Genomic DNA, 22,589 nt, shown 5'->3' on the forward strand with positions numbered 1-22,589 from the left:
CATTTCCCTCGGGATAAATAGTTTTAAACTTTAGCACATCTTATAATAACTTGAGGAAGACACATTATTTTGAGTAACTACGTAGAAAGGGGATGAAGCTCTAAAATAAACCATTACGACAGAAATCAAACAGAATAGCCTGAACAGATAGTGCACATGTTTAACAGCAGTGTACAGTGTATTCCTAAAAAAATTAGGATATTTTGAGTTGTTGCTACGCTATTCGCAGCAGTGAGCATGGAGTGTTATTTAAGTGTCACAACAGTTTTATCTGGCTTATAGTGTGACCTTTGAAGGACGCTGCCTCTGGAAGGGTTGGAGCTGATAACTCCCCCATCGGCATCGCTAATACTCTGCTGGCTTCAAATGTGGATCTCTCTCTGGCATCTTACAAGTGGGCGTTGTCTCACTTTTGACCTTTTATGGGGAGCTGCCGGAAGTAAGTTGCTGCCTTGGTGGAATCACCTTCATGGCAATGGCCCATTGTATTGATGAAAAGGCTCCAATGAGATTGATTGGAAATCTAATCATGACATGCAGAGATTTTGTTCATGGAATTCTTTAAGATGATCGCTGATGAATAGAGCAAGAACCATTCCGTTAATTCAGTGCCAATGGGTCTTTGTTAACAGAGGCCCATGTATAACTGTATTGAGTCATTCATGTTTAAATGGAGCAGCTCAAATAGACCTCATTGAGATAGCTCTGCAGAGTCCAAAATAGCTTCATGCAAATGGATACAAAGCGTTTTTATCCATTGTTTTTACAGAAAAATGTAAAATAACGGTCTTTCGCAAACACAGTCTTCTTTCCCATTTCAATAACGGAATTATAATTGCAAATCTAATAAAAGAGCATACAAATTATGATTATTAAGAGATGTTGTAACTTATGTATGTGTTGCCTGAGAGTGTGTAGGAGTGGTGAAGTGGCCACAACCCCTTTCACACTTCTCTCTTCATTATCAGTAATTGAATACAGTATCTTTATATTTATTCCACTTCAGTATTCGCCTAATTTGCATTCAAAACGTCCCCCTCTTTGAATAAAACCTGACCAAGGTTAAATCTCCGTTCATAATGCATGCATCATTATGGTTCAAAATTGATTCATATTCAACCTAAGAATCATACAGTATATCAAAGTAGAATTATTGGGGTTGTTATAGCTTAATCTCTTTCTTGCTTGACTCATCTGGTAGAACAACACTTTAATCATTTATTATGCAGATGAAATGGCACTGAAGTGTCGGCCTTGGTGTTGCAAAATGCCATTCGTAGGATGTTTTGGGTATACTTTTTAAAATATTCTTTACTGATTCTGACACTGAAACTACCTTTCATTATGTCATTCACAATGTTGTGGCTCAAGTGCTTTATTCAATGACTGGACCAAGTGGAAAAGGTAAATTGTTGGATTGCAAATTGCTGCAATGTATTAATTACTACGTTATAGAATGGCTAGACAATAATTACAATTTATGTGAAATAGTGAAATGATGTGCAAACTGTCAGTCTCACACAGTCCAGAGATTTCCCTGCCATCTAGGGGAGAAAATAAATACTTGATATATTGATATGAAAGATGTATATCTAACCTACATTATGTAATTGTTGATAAAGGATATTCCTAACCCTTTTTTTTTTGTTTTACTATTTAAAGCAAAATGCTTTTGTTTTGAAAGTTGACCGGAAATCATTTAGTGAAACTTAACGCTTGTGTCGTTGCTGTTGCCAGGGGCAACACAAGCACCAGCCAGCGCTGGCCAACGATACGCTTGTAGTTTTAACTAGCTTAATTTGGTGTTTGCCCGGATAACTTTGAGATTATTTTACAATGTTCTATGGTTTATTTTAATCTCGTTAATCGTTACTGAGTGTAAATGGCACCAAAAGTAGCTAAAAAGGGCTCAGCCAAAAATCCCAATACTCCAGGAGCCGCAGGTGTCAACAAGAACTGGGAGGCTGGTCTCACCAGAGCTCCGTTTGAAGAGGTTTGGTTTCTGACTTCTTTCTTCGGTATCACTTCACTAATTCGTGTGTTCAAACTATTTACTTTCATCACACAAAGTGTGACTTGTAGCGCTCTTGTTCCCTGGCTGTACGTGGTCACGTTCATTAGACAATAGATACAGGCTGCTAGTAGCTTGCTACACTGTTTAATGCATGCCCTGTTGTCACGTGCATGTGCGCGAGATGTTTACTATTCATTTCAGTTCACGTTTTGCGAGAAGAAATATTTAAAATGTGCAGTTATCCTACAAAAAAGCTTCTTGAGACAATTTTATTACCGTCTACAATATCCCGGTGAGAAGCTGCTGCCAAACATACTTCCGGCGTTATTTGTCTACCATAATTAGAAGTGTGAAAATTGCAGTAAGAACAGTAAACTATTGCGCTTTTATTGTGAAGGTCTTAACCGGAAGTTATTGTTGCGGTTATCTTCGTGCATTTCTCTCCAGTAAAACTTGATCGATTGTACTGTGGCGTCGCAGCTTCCTCACTCTGAAACATTTAACAGACGAGCACAGGCTCACCGACTGGTTTATGGACTGCCGTTTTGAAGCCTTGGCCATATCCCAATGTCCCCCTGAAGGCCTTTAACCTTCAGCAATTTATCTGACTGTAAATGGTTGAGTTTGAGAGGCTGCTATGTTGTTTTATTGAGAAAAGAACAAGTACAAACAAACATGGCCTCTCTACATGTCTCAAGCAACATCAAAAATACTTCTGCCTCAAATTGAGCAAGATGAGGTTGCAAGGCTTTAAATACAAATGGGACAGCACAATGGGACATATCACGTTTGATACCACCAAGACATGTTACGTACCATTGTGGGGTTTATTTGTTAGTACTTCTTTTACTGCCTGATTCGAATGTCTTCCAGGTTCTTGCCTTATGAGATGAGAGGTCATTGTCAAATGATCGATTTAACGTCACAACGCTATGCAGACGGGATGTGTTTCTAAAGCAACCTTTTAAACGTGTATTAATTGATTGCAATAGGTATGATGAAGAAGTATCTCAGAAGAAGAAGCGTACATAAAGGATTTGTAATGTGTGCAAGCACTTGAAGATTTGACAGTTAGTGGGACAGACCCGGACAGACCCAAGTCTAACTTTGCGGGAACCCAACTCAAAGTATGTGGGTGTGTAAATTTGGCATTGGCCCTTGAGTTTGGCATTTGGGCCTTTGCCATCTTGTTTTTTGAAACCAGAAGTGACTCCTGAATAAGATTCAAGATGTTTTTTACTGTCATATGCACAGATAACAGAGTAATTCTATACAATGAAATGCTTATTTTGCTGGGTCCTCAGACAGAATTAGAATAAACGTAAGGTAAAAAATAAATAAAAATAAGGCACAAAATATAAAAGATATAACAGTATTAAGACATTAAGACACATTAAGACAGAATACGAATTGTTTAGGCAACCAAAAGGTTGCAATTAACTTTCATGAACTGAAACACAACGTGAAAGGGTTAAAGTTGTAAAACGAAAACATGGTCAACTCCCAGACCGAACAATGCAGAGGTAGCGAGGTAACCACGGCCTAAAGCATACCATGCTGTGTTGAAAAAGACTTGGCATTTGGGATTGAGAATCTTACGCTTGTGTTTTCCATGTTGAGGTAATACATGATGTGAGTAGAAGAGTCATTTTCTCATAGACAATCAGACTTCTTTTTGTAAACAGAGGAGTCGCCCTCTATTGGCTAATAGAAAGAATGCAAGCCTAAGGTCCTTCCACCATTGGCTTCACTTTTCAGACCCCGAGGTCACCCCACGGTGTAGTGAGGAACTTTGAGCCTTCTTGTATTCGTACAAGTCATTTGATGTTCAGCAGCCCTGAAGCATTTGTTTAGTCGACGTGAATCCAATTAACCGTTATGGAATAGGAAGATGCGTGATGTGAAATCGATGTAACCTGTGTGTTATTATATAGCACTATTATCCTGGTTTACTAATGCCCTTTCCAGGAGTCATGGAAAGCCTGTGTGTCTTTGGTGGTTGGAGGAAGTCCAAAGGATGAGGAACTGACCCAGGTGCTGTCTTTGGCTGTACAGCAACCCATACGCAAACTGTTCAGCTTTTTGACCTGGGACAGCACACTTGCAAAGGTATTCTTAGTTTGGTTCAAGTTTGCATTTTTATTTTTATGAACAATGTCTCCTGTATTTTTAGAGCTGTCACAGTACATTACTCACAAATAATGTAGTTTACTAATTGATATGACATAAACTGAACTGTCATTAAGTTGTTATTGCTCGTTACTCATCTGTGTCTATGCAACTTTTATATTTTGTCATCTTTGAGCTCTTGCTCTTTTCTTTGAGCTCAGAAAAGTTAAATTTCTCACATTTTCTTCTGCAATCATTAGTTCCAAATTCTAACTAATTTTATCTATTGAGTATTCCACAATTATCTGTTTCTCGTAGATTTTATAAACTAATTTACATATTTGGTCATTCCTCTCACTTTATTGATGATATAATGAATGGCTAATTTAATGAATACTCAATACATTATTTGTAGTCAGCGGATCTACTGAATGAGATACCAAAAAAATGCTGTTGGTGCAACTCTAATACCTTGTATTTTTTTCTTCTAATGAAAATGTTCTCCTGTCCGACCTCATTACAGATCAATGAACTGGGGAATCCCAAAGCGAAAAGACCCAATGACGTCCCCCCATTCTATGAGGTAGGCCTGAGAATGAGGATTTCTAATACGTTGCGTGTTGGCCTATCAGTCTGCTCTGATTGTCTTTGTCCGTCATGTGCATGTGTGTCTTCGTGCTGGCTTCGTTCTCTGTGTTTGTGTCTCCTGTAGGTTACAGAGCCTGCTAAGGTGCTGCTGGATGCAGGAGAGGCAATACCTTGTGACTTGATGGCAAAAATACTGAAGTTCCAGCTGCTGAGAATCAAAGTCAATGATCATCAGAGGAGAAAAGCGGAGCAGAGGAGGGAAGCTGAGCAGGTGAGCGATTCTTTATGAATGTGATTCTTTGTGTTAATCTAGTAACAGTGTTGAACTGGTTATGATGTCACTCAGAGCTAAATAGAGGAAAGGTTCATCGGATTTGATCAGGGTTACTTTTGTGCAATTTTATTCATTTTTGTCCACTTCTGTTTCAGGCTGAGGAGGAGAAGACTAAGGCCAGTCCTCCCCCCGCCAAAAAGGAGAAAGGAGGGGCAAAGATCTCTGACAAAAAGGGAAAGAGTCCGCATTCACCTGTGCTACCTTCTAAAGAGAAGACCAAGCTCAAACGCAGGAATGAATTTGAGCCACCAAATTGGATCGGTAAAAAACTCAAATTGAAATTGTGTGTGGGCCATGGAGTTCAAAAAGCTCAAATAGCGAAAAAATACTGTATATGCATAAAACGTCTTTGGCTACCACCAACTTCTCCAGTATATTTCTAAAATGGTGCGTTTGTGTGTGTGAGAGAGCAGTGTCTCACTCTATATGTTGTGTAATGTATGTCTGGGCACAGATGACGAACCACAGGATGGGCCTCAACACTACATCTTGCTGCTGGGCTTCTACCAGCCCCACCTGATTGAGGCGCTCGATGCCATAGGTGTACATGTAGCCAATGTCATTAAACTGTGTTCGGAGCACACACAGACTTCTGAGGGCAACGAGCAGAGTCGGAGGGCCTCTCTGGCTTTGGATGCAGGTAACGGTGCCCTCAGTATGCAGTATGCACTTATTACGGCGCATCGCAACAATATAATAGCTTTTACATGTATTCAACTCCCCAGCATACCCATTTTTTGTATGTTGTTGTCAACTTTACATTATCCTCTCCTTTGTGTGTGCCAGAAGCAGAGAGTGATGGCAGTGCAGAGCTGGCTGCTTCGGCCAGGAAGTTGGATCTATTCTGGTCAGGTCTGAGAGCAGTTTTGGACAGCGGGCCACCAAGCTCCAAGCTCCATGATGTGGTTGAGATCAGCTACACTATTCCAGATGGCCGGCCTCCCCTCCACACACAGGACCCGGAGGCCGAGGTGAGTTGACAGATATTTGTCCCGTGGATCTGTTCTCATAAAGCCTGCTCTGTATCTGCCAACCTTGCACTGTATGCTCGAACAGGTTTGTGTGCGTATTTTCAGAGTGGGTGTGTAATGTGTGCTCAGACCAAGATTTAGAAGGTTTAAAATGTGGCTGTCATTATTGAGTTTCTTGAATATGATGTTATTATTTTTCTGCTGGTTGAACAGTGTGTCTCACCTTTTGCTGTTCATGATCATTCTCAAGGTTCTGTCTTTCTCATTGTCTCTGCCCTCTTGTGTTTGCTTATCAGTCAGTTTCACATTTGTTTGTGATTTGCTTTTGAATATGAATCCTAATCTGTGTGTGGCTGCTCTGTGTGTCCAGCTGGAGATGGGAAGCCGAATCTTTGAGGGTGTGGCCAAGCTCATCTATGACTGTCTGGACTGGCGCAGACAACACCAGCACTACCTGCACAACATACAACTCATCAGTGTACCTACTATTGCTGGGTTGGATCCACCGCCTCCAGAGGTACACATACACATATACACTCATGCATGCAGGTCAGTCAGTAGAACTTATATAACAGGGCTGCTGGTTATTTTCTCAATTAATCAACTAGATGTTTTGGTAAGTTAAGCAACTACATTCATTTATAACATGAGGTCTTAATACTTGAGCTCACGTAACAAACACCTTCTCATATCACATAATGACAACAAAGTTAGAACTATATAGAGTGGACAATTAAGGGGCAGCTCTCCATGTGGACTGTTTTGTTTTTGTGTGATGTTAAAACTATGTAAAAACGAGTTCTTTACCTGACAAAGACACCTTCTGTTTGAATTGTTCACATTTTGTCTGGTTCTAGCTATTTGTGGTTTAAATTGGTATGATGCAACAGCTAAGTAGCCGTCCCACTGCCATGCTTCTGCATGTCTTCAGTTCAGGTGTTGTTAAAACATTATTTATGTGTGTTGGTTTAGGTTTTTGGCATAAATTATATGTGTGTAGTAGTAGTAGTACTGTGTGTACTGAATTGAATCACCTATTGCTAATTGTTACTGTCATGCAAATCTCTAACTTATTAGTTATTCATATGTTTTCTGTGGAAATGACAGTTTTGCATATCTTAGCTAATGTTTTCCAGTGTGTCTTACCACCTACAGACCACACACACACACACACACACACACACACACACACACACACACACACACACACACACACACACACACACACACACACACACACTGACACAAATTAGCACTAATTAAACAGCATCCCCTCTCTGGAGCCTGATTCTTTAACTTGAATCATGTCTTTATTGTCTCAACCAGAGGAATTTAAAGTGGACCGTAATTAAGTGGCTGCATATTGATGGAGATTGACTTTGTTGTGTGTTTGTGCCAGGTTGTGACAACCCCGCTCCCCCTGACTCAACGCTCCAAAAATAAATCAGTGCGGGAGGAAAGGCCACCCGACCAAGGTATAACCTTATTTTTTCACGTATTTTTGGCACATGCTTGTATGTGTGTTTTTAATAGAAAATGCAAGACTAGGATGACAAACTAACCTCCCTTTCTTTCTTTGTTCTCTCCAGAGCGGCCTCCTCTCTCTACAGAAGTGGACATGCGTTACTATTACAACCTCCTCAACCTGGTTCCCCCTGAAGCCTGTTCTGTGCCTCTGATCATGCACTGTATGCTGGAACAGGTTTGTGTATTGTGCGTGTGGTTGGACCAAGACTTACGAGGTTTGAAAGTGGCTCATTATCTGTGTGTGACAATTTGCGTGATCAGCAGGTAAGTGTTTTTGTGATCGACAATGTCAATGTAGTTTAATCGTTTAATGTGTCCAGTGTTGCTGCCTACTTTTTATGTAGACTGAGAAGATGGGTCCATATTTACATTAAAATCTGTGTAGTCACGCTTTTCTCCCCCCACATCTGTGGATTTGTGTGTTTAGGTGGTGATTTCAACAGAGGGGTCTTTGTCCACCATGTCCTGTGCGGCTGAGGCCAAACCTCTCAACGGCCTCGGGTTAGACTACGAGCTGGTCAGCTTCATGCTCCAAAGCTTCCTTCCTCTCGTACACACAAACGAGGAGAGAAGCCACATGTTAAATAGTTTGCTGACAACAACACAGAATGAAGAACACAAGAAGGTACAGTGGCCACATGCAGGTAGATGACCAAAATAATACATCTACTAAAAATATAATATGCAGCATTGGTGGTTCAGTGCTCGAATTCTCGTTGCGGGGAGGTGTGATACTCGCCTTCATGCGCTTGTGAGATGTGAGAGGACATGGGTCGTCTATGTCTTTGCTATTTTTATATTTCATCATACAACACTAGAGGGCGGCAGTAGTCTTTGGAGACTTGGCCTGGTCAGCAGAGGGTCGCCGGTTCAGGTCCCCACACAGACCAAGTACGGAGCGTGGACTGGTATTCCCTTTTCATCTTCTTTGCGTTTTTTTAAATGAGAGGTCCCGGGATGGCTCATGGTCTAGCACAGGTCCCAGCTAGAGATCTTTAAAAAAGTTTAGCTGGAAGAGGGTCAAATAGACAGGTGGTTTGTTTAAAGCTAAAACGAGGTAACACTTTATCCAGACTAGAAAGGGCTGCAATTAAGTCACTGCTACAATATTGAGGGCCCATCGCTGCAATGCAAGCAGCCAGAACCACAAACAACCATTAAGCAAGTAAAGTTAAATTCGACAGTCCAATATGAGTGGTGAATTGATCGGCACCAAAATTACAACAACAGAAAAGTGTCCCTTTGCATTTTATAAAAAGTGATCTGACACCACACATGTGACAGGGGAGCTATAAAGATCAGAAACCTCCGATCGACATTGTCGAATATTTCAGATGTATATACAAAAGAATTCTAAAAACATTGAAATCGTTTTTTCCCGCATTTTTCGGAGTTTGTAGCGTTACTGTGAAAATGTATCGGATTTTCATTGCATACTACCAGATTTTCTACACATATTGTGGAGAATATCTGGGCCACAAATACAAGTAAATCCAGCAGATGGTGCTATAATCCCAGTAGAGTAGCTAACTTCATACTGTTCAGTAAAGTGCTGCAAAATATCCAAATAGATTACTCTAGATGTTGGTAAACCAGCCATCTGCTTAAAGGTAACACTGGTTCTCATGTGAAACATGGAATGTGATTTCCTGAAATATGTAATTTTCCTTACAATGATGAGAGAAAAATTCAACAATGACACTACTGAAACCTTCTGACTCAGACAACTGTGGTTCCAAGTTACGTTCTATGATATATTTTCCTTTCTTTCACTCGTCTGTCTTGTCTCCAAAAAGGAGGTATGGTGTGTGTAACGTGTGTGCGCGCCTAATGACTCCAGAGTGTTCAGACACACTCATTTTTCTTCTCTTTTTTTGTTAGAGGCTTGAGGAGAAGTTTGGACTAGAGGAGACGCAGAAGAAGTCTGAGCACCCTCTGGTCATCCGGCACCATAATGAGACGGCAATGCGCTTGAGGGATATCAGTGCAAGTACATTTTCTGTTACTTCCGTTGTGTCTTTTTTTATTTTCCATGTGGAATTTGCCATTATTCTCCCAAATAGTCTGTATAGTTTATGTAATCTCGGTCCCATTCTGACTTTATTGTTATTAGAAATGTGTTTATATACTCTGTGTGTGTCTGTGTGTGTCCCACATAGGTGGTCCAGGGTTTTGATCCAGTAGAGGTGGAGCTGTCCATGATGAGGGGGTCTCCACTGTGGGAGCTGATCCAGTCTGTAGCTCGGCCGAGAGACAGCAACTCCTGCTGGTTGGCGATCAAACAGCAGCTGCAACACTACTGCACAGATGGTCCGAAAGCAGCTACTCAGTAGTTTCATGGCTGATGTTAATGAACTTGTTGCTCTATCTCAGAGATTTTAATATCATGATGTGATTAAATTCCACAGATGTTGTGTCATGGCTGGAGGTGGAGCGTTTGATTCATCAGAGTGTGTTTGAGAGTATGCCACTGACCAGGCTAGGCCCAAACGGTGTACTGCAGAATGCTCCTAGACCACTGGGACCACCGTACCCAGCACAGCAACAGACACCCACAATAATCCCTTGGGACAACCCACTATCCTACGCTAAACAGCAGTGTAATAACCTGCGGACTAAAGGTCTGTTTCTACTGCTTAATTCAATTACTCTGATGTTGTGGCTTTGGCTCGCATATAGTATATTACACTAACTTTTTTTTTTAACTGTAGGGCCGACATTTCTCACCAAAGATCCTGGTAACCCAGAGGTATTGTTTGTTCATAGTACTGAAGCTACTCACATTTCTTTATGCACCAATACAAAAAATAATGAACATTTATTTGTTCAGATTTTTCTTCCAATAATGTTGCATGTTGATTTTTCTCTAGCAGATCAGAGGGCGAGTGTGTTGCCAGCTGGACTTGCATGACATGCAGAGTAGTCGGCTGAGATCTCTGTTTGACTGGCACTATACTGAACACCACAGTGCCTCTGTCTTCCCACAGGTGATCAGTCTAATTTTGTCTTTCAAGGTTTAAACACCATGGCAATGTTATTCTACCTAAAAATGCAAAATGTTGAATATAAAACCCCTCATATATTTCATGTTCTTTCAATTTGACACACATTTTGTATTCGCAGGTACTCCAGCTAGCATCAGAAGAATACCGCTGCTTGGACACTTTCAGAGGAAGTCATAATAACATCCTGTACATTTTTTGTCACAATCCAATGAGCCCTTATCGCCAGTGCAAAGAATTCTGGGATGTAACCCTTCACACCGATGTCAAGTTCAGGTCAGAATGCAAGTCCACATTTTCAGGCGTTTTCTTCTTACAGGATGTGAATAGTAATCTGCTTTTCAACTATGTGAGAAAGCAAAAAAATACTTTTTTTGTGTCAGTCCGTAGTATATAATCTGGCTAGTGGAATAGTGTACATGTGGAATGGTATATAGACTTTAAATGTCATTGTTATTTTTGGATAGGAAGTACCTGGAGCACGTGGCAGATACCATTTCAGATTGGACAAAAGAGGAAGAATTAAAGAGAGAGGCAATGCAACTCCGAGCTCTCAGCTTTGCGGAGTCTCCAAAAGGTACTGTAGCTTGTCAACAAAAATCTCTGGCAATGTAAATACACTTGCCACCATTGAATTACAATGTTTGTTTTGTTCCTGGACTAGACAAAAAGGCGACACATTCTGCAGAGGAGGAGGCTGTGGAGCCAGTCAGCAGAAAAGGCTCCCTTAAAGTCAGTACCAACTAACACATGAACATATGCCTTCACAGTTGTCTCTGTTCTGGTCTTTGAGCAGTAGTGCAGTAACTAGTTAGATCCTTTACAGAAATCTGCTGGGACGGCTAAATTAAACCTTACCCCTTCTTATCTGGTGACCCAGTAGTTACAGAATATCATACCCAATCATAATGTATATAGCTAACCAGTAAATGCATCCAACCATCTTCTATAACTACTTATCCTTGGATGGTTGCAGGGGGCTGTAGCTGATCACAGCTGACCTCTCGCAGGAGTTAGACCCTGGACTGGTCAGCAATGGTTTAGTGTGTATGTTAATGTGTGCATGATGCTACAGGCCTGGAAGTTGGAGCAAGAGCAGCTAAAGGAGGAGGAGATGACCAAGAAATCAAAGAAGGAGGATACAACAAAAAGCAAGCAGCCAAAGGAGAAGCCAAAGGAGAAGCCTATGTTGACGGACGGCAAGAAAGGTAAAACTACGTCTAGTGCCAGGAAGAGCAGAGCAGAGTCAGCCACGAGTTCAGCCAAGACTCCCACAGAGTCCATTACTACCACAGCACACCCTGTGGAGGAAAACAAAGAACTGCATCCAACAGAGGAGCCCTTCAATGTGAGGACATACACAGAAAACCATTAACAAACGTTACTTTTGTATTAGTTCTGTCTGACAGTATTTAGTTTCCAATACCACCAGCCTGTCCATTAATACCTGCACATCCAAACAAAGGGGGATGCTGTAAAATAATCAGAGTAACACTTTGTGTGTGTGTGTGTGTGTGTGTGTGTGTGTGTGTGTGTGTGTGCGTGTGTGTGTGTGTGTGTGTGTGCGTGTGCGTGTTATTGTGATGTGAAGACTTTCACAGGCTACAGCATGGATGGAAAGTTGATCCATGTGTCAGGTCGTTGCCAGTACCTTTTCCCTTCAGATGGAGGACACATCACGGTGGAGAATGTCAGCTATGTTGAAGGTATTGAGACAAAGATATGGTTGTAGAAAATGCTCAAAACTACAACAAGTATTTGCTGTGATGAGTAATTTAGAAAGTGTAAGTGATACTGTTCCTCACTGATACCTAGTGGTGATTGTCCACATAAGCCCATGCATTCTGTACTGTTGTCACTCCAGGTTCCAGCCTAATGAAAGTGGCGGTGAAGAAGGATGGGCATCATTTCTACACACACATCAATCAAGTTGTTGTTGATCTAGCAAATCCTCTTCCTCAGCCCTGGGACAAAGAAACCAGTGGTAGAAAAGAAGATGTTAATGGTGAAGATTCTGATCATACTACAGATGTTAAGCAACAGATGATTTTCTAAATTCTCATTGTGAAATATTTTGTGAAAGCACCAATAGTCAACCCTACAATCTTGTTGGAATATTGATTTTGAGGTGTTTAGTCATACATATTGTGAAACACCCTGTTTTGTTATTTCAGGATACCTTTTTATCCATTCCTTTTAAACCTTTACGTCATTAAATAAATAATACTAATAATAGGGGTCTAAAAACCTGTGTGTGTGTGTGTCTGTCTGTCTGTCTGTGTGTGTGTGTGTGCGTGTGTGCGTGCGTGTCCTTTTCAGTGTCAGAGCCTGTGGAGATGAAAAGAGTGAAGCAGGGCTCCCTCTCAGCAGTGTTGGACAATGGAATCCACCTCTCATACAGTGTCTATGGTCCCACGGGAGAATACAGAGGTTTTGCACTTATAACACATACGATTTCAGCCTTTGTGAATTTTAATTTGGATTTCAAGGTTTCAATCTTTATTTGTACATCTCAGTTCTCTGAATATTCTTTTGAATATGATCAAACAATATTTAAATGTCTTCACTGTGCGGCAGCTTTATTGTGGTTCTGTTTTGTGATGTTCTAGCGGGTCCCCAGGAAACGGCGCGAGAGTCCCCAGGGGCCGCTGCCGTTGTCCCCATCCCTCGCTCTTCCTCCACCCACCGCTCCAAGGTGACGGACCTGAATTCAACTCCCTCCAAGACTCACAGCCCAGCCAGCCACGACAGACCTCCAGAGTCCCAGGTTCCACATACACACGTGGATGCACAAAAGAATACAGCGGGGGAAATGAATATTCAAACAAAGGTTTCTCCACCAAGTATTTCAGTTACCATGTTCAATACTTTTTTCCTTTGTCATTCCACATTATTGCACATAACTAGTTTTATAGATTGGATTGTTACAATTGCTTTATCTGTGTATGCACAACATTTTATTCATAAAAAGTATTTTAAAATTACTCCTAAACCTCAATATGACCATCGTTGGCCAAAATAACCTGCAGTTTTATCTTATGTTCTTGTGATGATTACATCAATTTTATTAGTGCATTGCTCAAACAGTATGTACATGTTCATGTTTGTGTATGCTTTTGTGTAGCCTAAGGTGTGTGAAGGCCAGGAAGCATTGATCTCAAGTCCATTCAACAGTCTCAACCTGTCTGTTCCTAATGGCCTGCTGCTGCAATTTCTGCGAGAAGATGCACAAGGTCAGTGATTCACTTTCTCAGGAATGTATATACACACTCAAGTGTAGTTTTACAAAGCTGCTATGAGGGGAGAATACAAACGTCCCACACTCAGATTCACCTGCTCCGGACCTTGCCTCTTTGTTTAGAATCTAGACAGGAACAAGTGAATGTGACCTCTTTGATATTTGAGCATGATATTCCATAACTGCTATATTCCCATGTATGACTCATTCTTGACATGACATACAGTATAGTGTATGATTTGTCTGTGTTTGTGTGTCCAGGCGTGTCCTCAGAAGAGCAGGGTATGTTGGTGAAACAGGGCTTTCCTCTTCATGGTAGGGGAGCTGTGGGGCAGCTTCAGGACCCTTCCCTCTCCAAAGAACTGTCGCGAATTGTAACTTACCAGGGAGCTGTGATCCGATACATGAGAGACGGGTCCACAGAGGTAACCAATCTGTACACACATGTTCATATATAAAGGCACAGATTCCAAACAAGATTCCCTACTCTTATGGCACACACAAGCACACAAATCCCATGTGTACTGCAGGTTCTGTTTGCAGATGGCTCAGTCAGTTTCAGCCAGGATTCTGGTCCGGTGTGGGTTCCTGACTCTGAGGTTGAGGAGGAAGACATCGCTCAAGAAACTGAGGACAACAAGAAAGGTTAGAGTGCAGCACCAGTGAATACGAAACACCATGTAAGGAACATGATGAGCCCCCTGCTGTAAGGAAGGTAAAGTATCACTTTCAATGAAACACTGTCAAACTAGCTTTGTATGTTGTTTGTGTGTGTCTATACAGAGCAGAGCTTAGAGAAGGAGCCTGATAATCAGAGAGGGTGTTGGTTAACTACGACTCCATCCGGAGCTCGCATCCACACTGTGGGGACCACACACAAACACATACCCACCACTCCTCTTCTCGGCTTCAAGGCTTCAGACCCTATCACCCATGAGGTAAGAGAGCAGGATTACTCCTGACAGTACACAGGTTACCAGTTGTCTCAACTGTAGTGTTATTCCAGTTGTTTTCAGGGTTTCACAATTATTTTTGACAATTTTTTTATTGTCTGAAAATCTCAGAGTTTGTGGCAAAAATTAGGGAATTGGTACCAGAGCATGTGTTGCTGTGTCAGGTGATGCTGATCCGGGAGGATCTGGTGGTTTCTGTCCAGAACCCAGACGGATCTCTAAGTGTAGAACATGCAGACGGAACCAGGATCACCGGCCTCTACCAAGACAGATCACCAAGCACACCGCAACATATACTGCTTCACACAGGTGACCAGCATACAGTGCATACACATACAGAACATGTAGTGATGCAGCACAAACATGCACTTACTGTTTGCATTAATTATTTGATCTGACCTGTGTGTCTTTCCAGGAGAGCAGTCTGGGAGCCTGGCCCTTAAATCAACTTCTGAATGTGCATGCGGCTGCACTGAGTGTGTGTGCGTGCCGCGCTGTTCAGACAGCAATAATAAGAACGTGCACGTTCGGGATGCTTGTGACAGTGGAGATGAGATTAACTGGGACAGTGCAGGGAAAGCGTGTGACGGCGAGGGTGCTGGACATGCTTCTTCAAGCTGTGAGCGTGTGTTTGATGAAAAAGAAAGTGGTGTGGGTAAGAATGGTGAGGCAAGTGTGTTCGCAGAAGAAACTGTGGCTGAGAATGTGAAGAGTGCGCGTGAGAGCGATAAGGGGAGTGTGTCTACCAAGGAGCGGGTGGTGTTGGTGGAGAAGGAGGGCTGCCCCACAGTGGTGATGTACCCAGAGCGACACACAGCACACGTCTTTTTAGCTGATGGAACTGTCGTCACTGGGAACAACCAAGGAGCCTATCAGGTGGGTGGTTTACAGGGAAAGTCATATCTGAGTTTTAAGTGACATGTAAATCAATACAAATGTGTGTGTATCCATGTGCATCCAAGGTGTTCCCATCCAGTACGGGGCTCCTCCAGATCCAAAGTGATGGGAAGTGTGTGTACTCGTCTGATCCACTTGTAACCTCCAGTCCAAAGGGTTGCAATCCCACAAACCAACCAGGAAGCTACACCATGAGTCATACAGACATAGTGGCCTGTGACATTACAGACCCTGATGGGAACCACTTTCAGGTTCGGATAATAACAAGGGTTGGTGTTGTAAGTGTGTGTGGTGAGCACTGAGAGACGGTGAGAATTTAAAGAGACAGTCCTTCATAGTCTCAGAAAAGCAAAGGCACATGGAGTCTGTTATGTTAGTCGCTATGAATGATCTAAACCCGTCAGTGTCAGATGCTCTGGTGATAAATAGATCATGTGAGCTAATAAATATTATGTGTGTGTGTATGTCACAGGTGATGGAAGATGGACAGTTATTGGTCTTGAACTGTAGCCCTGCTCCGAGCACACTTAAACAGGATGAGGCGGAGCCAGAGGAAGAGGAGGAGGAGGACAGAGAAATGGCCAAGATGAATGGAAAACACAGAGAACATTGTCCCAGGTGGGCATTTATTATTAATCCACAATTTAATTGTTATTGATGGATTAGGAAACTGAACATTTTCGTGAGCTGTATTGTCTCTCTCTTATAGTTGCTGTATTATAAAATAGTATGTGTTTTGTATGACTACAAAGAAACAAGACAACATTTTAACATTAATGTTGTACGAATGTTGATGGCAACGTCGCAGAAACACTGTAAACATCATCTTGTGTTCCAGGCTGTTTCTGGTGCATGAGGATGGCTCAGGTACTGAACTGCTGAGCGCTCAAACGGTCGAGGAACTGCTTTACCAGGCATATGCTGACCCGACCATAGCACTGCTGAAGGAACCACTGCCAGATGCACATGGTGCCCTTTTAATATCTCCAAAAATCAAAAAACATAGTACTCAACTAAGAATAACAGTTTAATTATATTTTCAAGCTATATTTCAATTAAAAGCATACTACTTTTCCATCATATGTAGTTTATTAACTTTCTCTTGAGTCGAGCACTTTTTCTCTTTTTATTATCTATCAAAGGAGGAACAAAAACAGGGAAAGCCATTTAAATCTCCAGAAAATAATGTGACCTTTTTGACCGTTTTAGATGAGTTTGGCATTACCATATTGAAGCCCAGCCACCAGAGTGTCTGGTCCCAGTGGTTGCTAGGGAAACAGAACCCTGACCTCACCCCGCCCAACCTCCGAAACCGCAGCTGGCATGACTTCCCTAGAATAGAGGTGAACAAATACACATGTTGTACAAGTACGCTCAGGGCCAAACGCTGACATTTTCTACTCTCTGCCTTTCCCTCTATTCCAGAAGAAGAGCCCAGGTCCGCCGTTTGGTACTGACATGGGACGAGGTTTGACTTTGATTGACAGGTCCGGTGGTTCTGCAGCACAGCGGCAACCTCTCAGAAGCTGCCCTAAAGTCCTGGAGATAAGGGAACTGTACCAGCACCGACCATTCACCACACCACTCAAAAATACTGTAGACGCACGACTGATGGTAAAAAAAAAAAAAACATGTCTGTGATCATATGGCTCACTGTCATGCATATGTCAAATATTTGCCAAAATAAGTAGGTACAAATGTTATAGTGGCATTGTCTCTCCTACTAGAGAGTAATGGAGAAACAACACTTTCAGAAGCACTAAATCACTATGAAGCAATTGTGTCGAAAATAGGTTGATACGGGGCCAAACACTTGGTATTGACCCAATACGATGATGAAACGGTTAGTCAGAATACAAGTGGTTTTACTGCTTTCACTATTTCTTTTTTATAACGCATGTATTACAGCTCTGTTTTTAAATACTGAAGCAGATTGACACAAACAGCCCGTATTTAGAACCAGGTTGGCGTTGAAACATCTTGCTGCGATACTTCTGTTCTGAAAGGTGTTCCGTAGTCTGCTCTGAGCGTAGCATAACATTTTGGGACTGACAAATGTTGAAAGTTGTCTTTGACTGCAGGAATACATCGAGAGTTTAATGGTGAGGGAGCAGCGATCAGAGGAGGTGAACGTCAAAGACCCTCGCACTGAGGAGGAGAGCGCTCATGCCGGTGATCTGCTCAATCTGGTCCTGGTCAGCACACACACACACACGCACACACACACACACACACACACACACACACACACACACACACACACACACACACACACACACACACACTCAGTATAATGCACAATTGGTATATTACCAGAGGCCTTTACTTTGACTGGTTTAGTACAACAGACAAGAAGATGTTGTCAGAAGGGGCTTTCCCCCACTGCATACTGAAATAGAAAACTCTACAAATAACAAATTACTAAAAAAATAATGGTGTAAAATATTAATGTTAATTATTGATTTTGTATTTTAAAGTCTTTTGCAGAAGAAGAGGATGCAGGTCCCATCTTTGAAAAGAGGACTTCAGGTGGGTTTAGGCTGTGTTTGGTCTACTGAAAATAAAGTTCCATTTGCAGTTCCACTGGTTTCTATTTAGTTGTGATTATGTTTAATTAGTAAAAAAATTCAAATGTACTCAGTTTGTGGGAATGTTTAAAAAACTATGTATCAGAAACTCAATTAACATGCAATAAATTGTTTAATTTCTGTTTCACTGAATGAAAATAATAGTGGAGGTTTCAAGTTAAGTATTTCGTAGTTAGAGTTGATCAGTACATGTCATTTAGTTTTGGTTTGGTGTTACGGGCTGAGAACACTTCCCTCTGTATGTCTCCACAGTGGACATCGCCACTTTGTACAGCCAAGGAGTTGGAGACCCAACTGAGCAGCCGGATGTTTCAGAAGACACAGCCACAGTAGCGAGTGACAGGTTTGGAGATTAAAATGGCATGCATGAATAGATAATGTAACACTCTCTAAAGTGACTGTTCCATGTATTTATACAAGTTAATAATGTATAAATATCCTCTTACACTATTCTCTTATCCAGTTTCACTAATATAAAGGAGTCAAAATGGACTGAAAGGCTTACACAGAACAGGTAAATATACGTAGGTTCTTGCACTGTTTTGTAATTCTGTGAGAAGAACATCTCCTCTTGACGTGAGGTACCTTCATCAGTGGCTACAATCCATTTTACTAATGCTCTTTATTGCATCAAGACAACATTTGAACTTAGTGTTTGATAAGTTGTACTCACTAGGAAGGGTGTAGAATTTGTTTTTAGCAGAGATGGGGACACCTATTAATGGAGGGGTCATCCCTTTTGAGCGTCAAACACTTAATTTCCTGCAATCTGGTGAATTTGTATGGACCGATTTATGATGGAAGGGTCTTAACTTATGTAAAGGAAAACATAAATCAGGCGACAGATGATAAATAATGATTTAATGGAATAGAATACAGTAAGGCTCTCGGCATTCTGTACTGCTTTCATATATTTGCTCTCATGTAGATCAACTTCTCTCATTTCATGTTCTCCCTGCTGAGTCAGCACACGCGTCTGCATGATTTACTCTTCTGTTCTCTTTTGTGTCTTTTGTTGGGGGACATTTATTCAGGGGGGCGCAAATGCATGATATTGAGGGTTAGTCACGTCGATGTCAGTTAATTGTGTAAACGGCTTTTATCTGTTATTTTCTGTTTGGCGGCTGCAGTGATTCTCGTTTGAATTATTTGGAGCGAGAATACAGCAGCTTTAGCTTTTACGACTAAAATGGTGTTGGATAAAGGGCAATAGTGGGAAATGATGGTACCGCCATGGCTACCAGTACGCGTGCACTAGTAGCCATCAACCTATCGTGTGTGTGTGTGTGTGTGTGTGTGTGTGTGTGTCTCAGACAGGATATGTGTGAAGAACAGGCTTCGAGAGAGGCTCTGAGGAAGAAGAACATTGTTCATTTTTTCCACCTAGAAAATATTCCATTATACCAGGTACTGTATGTGTTCACTCCAATTTGCCATACATATATTGAGATATATTTTCTTGAATCATTATGAAAAAAACCACTATAACCCACATTGATTCACCATTTCTAACATCACATAGGAAATAAGCACAATGTACAGAAGGAGACAGCACTGCTGCTTGTTTTCCAGAATCTGCTCCAGCACAAATGGCCAGACATGAGGAGTTTATCCATGGATCTCCCTCCGCTCCCCAAGTCAGGCAGCACTGCGGCTTTTCTGAAAGATGCCCCACAAGAGAAGAGTAAGTTATTATAGTCAGGATTCACTAGGAGCTACTAAAGGAAACTCAATTTTAAAGGCGTCATGTACAGAGAAACCTGGGGACGAATAGAAGCACATTTTATTTTATATTAAAGCAACTGTAGGGGTGCATAAACAACATTAAATGTTGATTCAATATCATGCACACTATAATATACCGTATTTGTGTTTGCAACTGCAGCCCTACGACCCTTAAACCCAACACCCTCTCAATCGGCAAGGTAATAAAGGTGATGTTATGAAAAAAAAATTCCCCCGTGTTTGATTATGCTCTGAATCAAACATCTTCTGTTCACATCATTTTCTTGTCTAAATGATGTTTGCATTGGCTCATGCAACCCATCCTGACATCTCCAGGTGTTTTTCTCTCAGTCATGCAGGAAGAAGTAACAGGATGCTTGAAAAAAGGCCCACCAACCCCACGCCTCAGACTGCCGGTTTGTTCCCCCACCTTCCTCTGTTGTTTTATATTAAAATGAATTCCCTAATCAGGAACTACATCTAAATATTGCAGGGACATTTTGAGGGCATAGTCTGGATTCTATTTATAGCACCATCACGCAAGTAATTAACCTGTCCCATTCCTTAGTGGCATGGTGCAAAGACCCATGATAATAACACAACCTATATGTGTTGTTTGTTCGAGAATGTATATGATTAATTGAGTCATCGATTTCTAGATGATTTCCTGGTTAGTTGCATTGAGCAACTAAACTGCATTTACATGGCATTAATGGCCGTGTGTGTGTGTGTGTGTGTGTGTGTGTGTGTGTGTGTGTGTGTGTGTGTGTGTGTGTGTGTGCGTGTGTGCGTGTGCATGTCCATAACAGGTGAAAGCAGTCTGAGGGGTTCACCTGGGCAATGCAAGTCAGTCCAGGTGGACGTGACTGGGAGGCTCAGGAGGACTAAAGTCAGACTACCAACCTCTATCCTTGGCTCTAAACCTTACAGCATACCAAATCAACAGGTAGCCAAACAGACACATGATCAAATTGTTCTGCAGTATATCGTTGCATTTAAAATCTACGCTTACAATAAATACTGCTCATGAAAACAGAATTAATGTAATTTACATTAAACATAATGTAATTGCATTAAAAGAAAGGTTTGCATTGTATTATGTCAACTTTTGTGCTGTTTACCGTTAAAAGATATACCTCTCTATTTGGTTTGACATGTTATCTATGATTATTAAATAGTGTCCTAAAATGACATCTGGAGGGAGTGATATACCACTGTAGAACATCCCGTAGTTCCCAATTTAAAAAAGATACGGTTTCCTTTCCCATATCGATTACCTAGCCGTGCACATGCTTCTCTCTCTCCCACTCTATCACACACATACTGTTCACACGTCACTTCATCTGTGTCGCCTATTCCAGTTCCTGGCAGTGGAAGAGCCAGTGAGAAGGAAGTGTCGAACTATTTCTCTGACTGATCCAAGTGTCATAACGAGGGGATTCCAGATGCTCCCGTCCAGTGTTGACTTTGGCACATTGCAGGAGGGCACCTCCTCTGCTATTACCGTGGTGATGAAGAATGTGGGTGTTGATACCTGCAGGTAAAACACCAGGTTATAGATGTAGGCTTTGGAACCAGGGAATAAGGAAAACATTTTTTAGGTTTAGCTGCAGCCTTTCAACTGGTTTCAAATGTCCTTTATTTTTGTCTAAAAGAGAAAAGAGTTATTTGTATAGGTGCAGGCGATTCGTGGGTCACCTTCAAGTTCAAAGGAAAAACTATGACCTGTAACTATTTGTGGTTTGTTTTCGCTGGAAGGTTTCATGTGAAACGGCCTCCTCCTGCTACAGGCCTCCGGGTCATCTACAACCCTGGGCCTGTAAGTTTCCCGCTGAATGTAAAATGCACATTTTGATTCAGTTAGGAAACGTTATCATCTCCCCATGAGTGTTGAAAAGCCACATATGTGGCTGTATGTCTGTCTAGGTGGCTGCAGGTCTGCACGTTGAACTGCAGGTCCAGCTGTTCGCCATGTGTACAGTCCAAGCAGGAGAGGTAGAGCCAAAGAAGTACATCTCCCAAGACATCATCATCCACACTGAGACAGACATCCTCTACCTGCCCGTCACTGCAAATATCCTTTGAGCACATCAATAAGTGTATTACCCTTGAAGAAACACTTTGATATCTTAGTTCAGAGAAGCAAGGAATCTTAATAATGCGTCATTTGGATATGACCCAGATGATCAGCTTAGCTGGTTTGCATTGTCCTTACAAAATAGTGAGGTGAAAATATGCTATAAAATCTAATTTTAGCACACCTCAATGTGGTCTGGATTGTTTTCCAGCCTTCTTTTCAGATTTCCTTTAACAAATGCTCCACTATTTATTTAAAGAATGACCTGTGGGTAAAGACTCCGGCACGTTAACAACTGGTGACATAATAGAGATAATCAAATTTCCTCAGAGGAAGGAAACAGTGAATTCATTAAATCCAATTAAATGTGTAATTGGAGACCAAGTGCAGTTATTGTGAGACTCACCAAGCCCGAGTGGCTCAGCCAGGTCTGTAAATAGGAAAACACTGTGAGGTTGCTCTTTAATAATATCACCCATCCTCCCTGAGAGGTTATATGGCATTTGGCTTCAGGACAACATGGGTACACACAACAAGAAAGGCTCCAGAGTCCGTCGACTTTCTCC

The 22,589-nt window shown here is 41.6% G+C and overlaps 1 protein-coding gene across 1 annotated transcript; it reads left to right on the forward strand.

Moving 5' to 3' along the window:
- Positions 1-1,882: 1,882 nt before the first annotated feature.
- On the forward strand, positions 1,883-22,551 carry spag17 (sperm associated antigen 17; the record flags this gene model as incomplete). Its single annotated transcript, XM_079215274.1, has 48 exons — positions 1,883-1,993; positions 3,983-4,123; positions 4,647-4,706; positions 4,836-4,982; positions 5,141-5,306; positions 5,500-5,685; positions 5,832-6,016; positions 6,387-6,533; positions 7,416-7,491; positions 7,606-7,718; positions 7,971-8,168; positions 9,425-9,529; positions 9,703-9,853; positions 9,952-10,164; positions 10,255-10,292; positions 10,414-10,530; positions 10,667-10,821; positions 11,013-11,122; positions 11,210-11,277; positions 11,621-11,893; positions 12,137-12,251; positions 12,410-12,550; positions 12,865-12,975; positions 13,155-13,312; positions 13,670-13,778; positions 14,057-14,208; positions 14,314-14,428; positions 14,567-14,721; positions 14,901-15,045; positions 15,152-15,612; positions 15,699-15,884; positions 16,106-16,251; positions 16,472-16,602; positions 16,843-16,976; positions 17,059-17,247; positions 17,715-17,828; positions 18,111-18,162; positions 18,474-18,564; positions 18,685-18,735; positions 19,535-19,628; positions 19,794-19,905; positions 20,107-20,146; positions 20,283-20,362; positions 20,756-20,892; positions 21,308-21,486; positions 21,705-21,765; positions 21,873-22,020; positions 22,499-22,551. Coding segments are annotated over 48 exons (6,420 nt in total), but the record flags the coding sequence as incomplete, so codon positions are not given.
- Positions 22,552-22,589: the final 38 nt, after the last annotated feature.

This window comes from Taurulus bubalis (genome assembly GCF_910589615.1).
Source record: "Taurulus bubalis genome assembly, chromosome: 3".
In the NCBI taxonomy this organism is placed as follows: Eukaryota; Metazoa; Chordata; class Actinopteri; order Perciformes; family Cottidae; genus Taurulus; species Taurulus bubalis.